Raw genomic sequence first — 7,288 nt, forward strand, 5'->3', positions numbered from 1 at the left:
TGAGTGCATTGTTGTAGATTAATGCACGGTCCGAGTACAAATGCGTAGGAATAAATCATCAAGGCCAATAGACCTGAGTGATTACTTACAAAGCATTTGTACGATAAACTGCCACAGTCTGTGCATAATTATATTAAATGCACGAAAAAATAATACCTATTTCAATTCTAACATGCTTATAAAAAGAAATTTGATAAAAATATATTGAACTCAACTGAGCTGAGCGTAGAAGTAATTTTTATGACGTCATTTGGTTTATTAAAGTCGTTTTTTGACGTCATATGACGTGTAAGCATTCCTTTGTTATGCTGTACACATATCGTGCAATAATGCACTAGAATGACCTGTCTGTTTGATAGGGGAATAGTGTAAAGTGTATTAAAATATGCAAATCATTTGTACTTATGATAAAAAGTTAATATTTAAAGTATATAACAAAAAGATTTATGTATACTTATAAATAAAATATTGAGAAATATTGATGAATAAAATGCGTATTTTCATTTTCTGTATTTTAACTGTAAAAAAATCATTTTTAACTGAAGTGAAGCCGTTTTCCGTATTTTCACTGGTGTCTTGCGGGCTAGTTTCTTCTAAACTCTGCGAGTACACAAAATATAACGGAAATTCTTTCAAATTGTAATGTCAAAATAAAAAATAAATGTATACATGTATAATTAAACAGAAAATTCAAGTTTTTGCTATAAATATAGGATATATTTTCATCTTGTGGTATGAAATTTATCATATTTCTTTCGAGGCTACGGCAACTCATGAAATATTTATTTTCATACCATTCGATGTATATAAATCCTGTATTATTAAAGAGAAAAAACTTGAATATCCTCTATATATACATAATGATGGTTTTATTGCTGTATTCAAAAGTTTCATTTGCCATGGGAAATTAAGTATACTGATATAACATTCACTTTGGTAATTAACGCTATAAATTTGCTGAATTAGCGTAATCATCCATTATCTTCTAGAATATAATATTTGTGAAGTACACTTAAGGAGATATATAAGATAGTGCTTTAGATACAATATTGACCTCGAAATCCAATCAATAACAAACTACTTTACACACGATAATATATTTATTTAATAAGAAGATCGAGATATTTCATTCCTTAACAAAAGAACAATTTAAGATAAAAACGTTATTTAACATAATTTTAGTTCAGTTAAGTCTCTCTGTCTACCCATTACCATAAGAAATTGCAAATTTTGCTTCACATAAGTGTTTAACAATCAGGAGAATACGAATGTAATAGAACATAAATCTTAAAATAGATACAACAAATACAACATATAAAAGCTCAAACACTTAAATAGGTTAACAACACATCATTATTTTGAAAAATTTAATTGTCTCATTAACGAATGTATGATAACCGCAGCTTGTAACGTGTTGTTAGGGATATCTACACTTTTTCTTGATTCTCGAGGTTCTCCTAACACTTTCATGTTTCCAGTTATCTGTTTAGATTAAACAATCTTTATGTAAAGTATGATTAAAAGCTAATACTTATGAATCCGTTTTTGTTCGAATTCAGTTAACGATATTGTAATTGAAAATAATTAGCCTTTTCTAGATGTATAAAGCTAATTTATAAAAACAGTTACTGTTGATAAAAAGTGAAATATATAGAGGATATTTGTTTGTTTGTGTGTAAGATGAAATTTTATTTCATCGAGTGGGCTTTAAAAACAGTATTCTCACGAGTGGCGAAGCCACGAGTGAGAATACTGTTTTTAAAGTTCACGAGATGAAATAAAATTACATCTTACACAACAAACAGACAAATTTTCTTTTTATTTTATGCTTAAAAAAAAGTTAAAACGAAATTTCCATAATTTTAACGTTAATATTAAAACTGTTTGCCCCATTGAGAGCCCCATTTATTCGGAATTTCTCATTAAAAAAAAAAGTCTTGAGCTGAAAAATAAGTCCGCCAATCAACATTAAATGACGGTGATATTTATTAATTTTATTAAAAAAATATGAATGATCGCTTGTTTTGATAATAAAAACAAACAATTCTTGTAGGAGAAAAAGTCCAACCATCCATCCATATTTCTGTTACTTAGTGCGAATTTATATTAGACCTGGCTTTGTAAATTGTAAGCGGCAGCCATTTTTTAAAGTTGTGTATTTCATGGGAGGAAAATAATTGTGTAAGATTCAGAGGGATATAATTTGGATTTGTTAGTCATACACATTTTTAAAAGAAAGAAAACTTATTTGAGGATTGTAACAGACAAAAAATAAGTGTTGACAGATGTGAAAACATTCAGAAAAGGAGCTAGGAAAATGGAAAACTTGGAAACCTGCTCAAGAACGCTGGGTTGATTTAACTTATTCTTCGAGTTATGGCTGTCAATGCTTTCAATTTTTCATAAAGCATACGGCAGTTATTGCTCGTAGGATACTTTAATATGCCCAAATGTCATCAAGAGCAGTTTTGCATGGGGAAGGAATGTATTTTTGAGACTGTCAAAATGAAACAAAAAAACGAAATTTGGTGATTGGAATTTCATGAATTTGAATGAATACTTATAGAAGTAAGTTTTCTTCTTTTTATTACTTTTGACATTTAAGTTATTTATCAATTTCAGTTTTGCTTTTTCTTTAAACAGCCTGACATTGTCAGAATTGTCAGCAAAAATAAAATTGAGGTACCACATGGGGAAAATCTTAAAAAAGTAGTTTCGTCATTGAAAAGAGTGAAATTATATTTTGATAATTTTCACTGTGAAATTACCAAATATAATTTTCACGGATAAATCAGTAATCCACTGAAAAGCAAAAAATATATGTTTTTTACTCAGTTTCAATTTTTGTTCTAGCTAAAATAAAGTCATTTGTAAAAAGATCTTTTATTTGAAATGTTTGATCCGTTCTATGCTTAACATATCACAGATACTTAATCAAAAAGCGATTTTCCTTCAAAACATATCAAAATGTCGATTTACCACATTAAAACATATTGAAATTTGTTTTAACTAATCTTGAAAAATTAAATATCATACCTTTTCCCCTTTCATCTTAATATAGACTGAATCTTTATTCAGACTCTCGAATGCCAACGATCCTCTTTGGATAACGTCAAGCAGTTTAAACAGGGTCATAGTCAGCCTTACAAGGTCATAGGTGGATAAACTATAGTCTTGCTCCAAGACAGATGTTACACTTTTAAAACAAGATTTCTGAATTCTTCGAACAGATATCATCTTGTTAACAAGACGGCAATCTTTGAAATAATTACCGAGCTCTGTAAGATATTATGTTTATAGATTTATAATAGACGTAAACTGAATGACTGTCTAAAACATACACAAACATTATGAAAAGTATCGGTCGTGCTTTTGCTTTAAATTATAGGCACATTATGCCTCAGAAATGCTATCATTTTTATAATTCAAAGACTTTGTATTTTTGGCATCCTGTAACAGTTTCTAAAAATTACTCATTTGCCATATAGATTTACAATCTTTGCTTCTTATGCTTTGCTGGCAAGTGCTATAATTAAAGTGAATTAGTATTTTATGTGGAAGACAAAATATTACTTTGTTTACATTTTGCTACCTTTACAACACATTGATACTATCGCCGGTATTTAACATGTAACATGCTTTAAATCCATTATTAAAACAACATTCAACACATGCTTGATATTTTTAGAAAATTTTATAAATATAGATTTCTGTTTTAAAGGGATACTCAGGCAAAATAATGACAAAAATATAAAAATGATCTTGTGTACTCAAATCACACTAAAATGACATTTCTTAAAGTCCCAGCATGAATTTCTGTATAAATTCTATATATTTTGGGTTTGAAGCTTAAATATATCTATATATGTTGAACGAAATTTAGACGCCAACAGAATCACCGAATAGTTTAAAAACAAGTCATGTGATTTGAACAAACCCTGGAAGTTACAATAACAGGTATTGTGGATATTGTATGATTGAAACAAGTCTAAGTAATTGATTTGACATGTTCTTTAACGTTTCCAGAGTACACAGTGACAACTATTGTGAAATCTTAGCGCTCTAACCTGACCCACGCGGGTCAAGTTAGGAAAACACCATTTTATTCTTTATATGGAGAAAAGTTGTGTTCCTTTGACTGTTTAGCGTATTCATTTTGAGGACATTTACAGAATATTGAATGAAAAATTCAAAACTAAGAAATGAAAATTTTGCCTGTGTCTCCCTTTAAGGGAAATTGTTTTATAATAGTTGTAGGCATAAAAACGCTTTCATGGTGATTAGATTAAAATGATGTTTATAATCCCCATGTAATAATTAGTTTCTAGTGGTACAAAGGTGGCATGACCTATTTTTTTAATACTCAAGGAAACCACTTATTATGTCTTTCAAGCAGGTTACTAACTATTCCGATCTAGATTAAAAGAATCTTAAAAAGACTTACATTAAAAGAAAATGTTGTAATAAAAAAACAACGCATGTAAGCTCTGTCAAAGTAGCGATTAGCTTATATTAATCAGTATTTTCTCTTTTATCATGGCTTTTTCTACTCAATCGGCCAAGTTAAATTGGACTATTTGTCATCAATAGTTATATGGTCTCCATAGCCGAACTGTTTTCATCGCTGACATTCATTTATTTGACCCTCACCAGTGTTGTTTTGAATCCCGGCATAGAATTTGGATTATATCAGGTGAGGAATATTAAAATGCTATCAAGTTATTTCACGGCAGCTCGATGGTACTAATCAGTTACTCACTAGTGCATGACAAAAACACAGAGATGAATCGGAAATATTTTTTCAGCTGTCCAGTTGGAAAACGAAAACCGCACTAAGAAATGACAGTGTTTTTGTGATACCTAATTGCTTTTGAATGTTTGAATGTATATAAAACTAACTCGTTCTTCTCAACTTTTTATGATTGGTCTTACCTCTTGTCATCTCGGTTCGATTCTGTTCTTCTGTGTCCGGATTAAATTTCTAGGAAATAAATGTCAATCGATACTTATATAAAAACAATACAAATGTTTCACAGAGTTGTCCACATTAGAAAGTTTCGTACTTTATTTTGCATACTATCGCCATTTTGATGTATCATAATCAAATATTTATATCCGAGAATATTTAACTAAGAATAAATCAAAGTTTCATATATTTAATATATATATAACATAAATATAATGATGAAATATTAAGAATTACAAAAGCTATTTAAACTAAATTTAAAGCTAAAATAGACTCATATCAACAAACCGTGTTTCCAAGTAAAGCTGTCAGTGTATACAATACCGGATTCAAAGCAGAATTTATAGGCAATATAAATACTGCTGTCCAAGCATAGATGTTTCCAGATATCACGTAGCCATTCAATGCCATTATACCTTCAAAATAGATATTATCGATGAAAAAGATGATAACACAGCGTTTCTCAAGGATAGAAAATATGTGATGCGTTTGTTATGTATAAAACCATCTTGCACCAGGTATAATTTTAAATTTTATGTTTCAACTAGTCATACCGAGTGTAACATTTAAATGTATACTACAAGAACTCTTAACAAACTTATTTCTGTTAATAAATGACAATGCATTTTTGTTGATTTTTTTTCTTTCAATACCGGTATTATTTAAAACAAATACCCATCACTCCTATCGGAAACCAACAAAGGAAGTCGGTTGTTACGACTAGAAGCAGATTTCTTGCAACCACCAAGTCCTTTTTTCTTGCAGATTTGATCTTATTCGTCCTTACACTTGATTTCCTTACTTCCATGAATATTGACCATTGTCCAAATGCAATCAACAAAAATGTAGCAAAGTTGAATCCAATAAATAATGTTACAGAGTAAAGCCATCCAGGGGGTCTATCACGAGTAAACGGTAAGGCAATGCAAACTCCGGACCTATTGTAGAATCTATTTTGGAAGTAGCTTTCAAAGATTATGGGTACCAAGGCAATTGTTAAAGATATCAACCATACTGTAAATGAACATGTGTTCGCCTTTTTTGCGTCAAATCGAAATTGCCCAAACGGAAACTTGATAACCAAAAGTCGATCCACAGTTATCAGGCATAAGAACAATACGCTTGCTTCCGATGAGCACGCAGCCAGAACTCCGGCTAGGTTACACCACACACTGTTTCTCCAGTAATCATCATTGAATATATACCTGCGTATAATAATACCAAATGAATGTAAATATCAGAGTAAACATTCAATGTACAGTGTATGTGTTTCTCAGAAAAAAGAAACGTAATGTTTTTTGTTCAACTACAGATAATTTAACATTTTGAGTATCAATTTCATTTTACTCTTTGAGTATAAATTTCATTTTACACTTTATCAAATTTAAATTGACTTCAATATTGACCTTTGAAAATTACCATTGATCAGAGGTTCATTGATGTATTTTTTATATATTACTTGTCAGTTTATTGAATGGTATAGCTTTACCTCTTTCTAAACACAGCGTCTGCTGCAGCTACAATTATGAGGTAAACGCCCATTAAAAAGTCTGCAACAGCCAAGTTTGTGACGAAAATACCAAATCCCAACTTTAATCTGCTTCTGTCATATTTCAACCTATAAACTAGAGAGAGAATGTTCCCAAAGAAGGCCGATAATCCAACCAGCCAAAGCATTGTCTGCAAAATAGATAGTCGCATTAAATCCTCGCAAGACGAAAATGCATCTTTGTAGGGGTAACAATTATTTTCAGGAACGTAATTCGGACGGATACAACAGAACTTAAATGCAGGAGTCCTTAGTACTTTCAAGTCCCTCAATCCAGTGAAGATATTTTGACTAAACTCTGCCACACTGCTTGTTTCAAAATCAATGACATTGACAGACATGTCGTTAAATGCGTAGTCCTCGATAACAATAAAGCTATTTCCAGACAGGTAGATATGATTCAAACGCAATTGTGAAAAAGTTCCGGAGGTAATCTTTCGAATGTTATTTGATCTGAGATCTAGAACTTTAATATTTTTTATTCTCAAGAATGCTTGGTGAGTAATTTCTTCAATTCCACAATGAGAAACATTTAGTCTCGCTAACGTTTTTAAATCTAAGTAAGATGCTTGTAGAATTGACTTTAAAGCGGTATTAAAACTTAAGTCCAGAAGCCGGACCTGTTTTGGTAATTCAATGATGTTATTCATTTTAAGCCCTTTAGCTTGGCACTGTACAAAATAACCAATGCAGCTACAGTTATAAGGACATTGGAAGTCACAAAGACGTTCGTCGTCGCCATGGACACAATGTTTGGTTCCATCACACAATTT

The 7,288-nt window shown here is 30.8% G+C and overlaps 1 protein-coding gene across 1 annotated transcript; it reads right to left on the reverse strand.

The window, feature by feature from the left end:
• Positions 1–1,095: 1,095 nt before the first annotated feature.
• Positions 1,096–7,265, reverse strand: LOC132742662 (G-protein coupled receptor GRL101-like). The gene is made up of 6 exons (XM_060731130.1): positions 6,456–7,265; positions 5,642–6,171; positions 5,255–5,382; positions 4,933–4,981; positions 3,037–3,278; positions 1,096–1,482 (listed from the first exon to the last, which is right to left on the reverse strand). The coding sequence occupies exons 1-6, from the start codon at positions 7,163–7,165 to the stop codon at positions 1,354–1,356; spliced, it is 1,788 nt and encodes a 595-aa protein (XP_060587113.1). The 5' UTR covers positions 7,166–7,265; the 3' UTR covers positions 1,096–1,353.
• Positions 7,266–7,288: the final 23 nt, after the last annotated feature.

Source organism: Ruditapes philippinarum, unplaced genomic scaffold (assembly GCF_026571515.1).
Source record: "Ruditapes philippinarum isolate M1 unplaced genomic scaffold, ASM2657151v2 ctg10087_1_1_1_1, whole genome shotgun sequence".
NCBI classification, from domain to species: domain Eukaryota; kingdom Metazoa; phylum Mollusca; class Bivalvia; order Venerida; family Veneridae; genus Ruditapes; species Ruditapes philippinarum.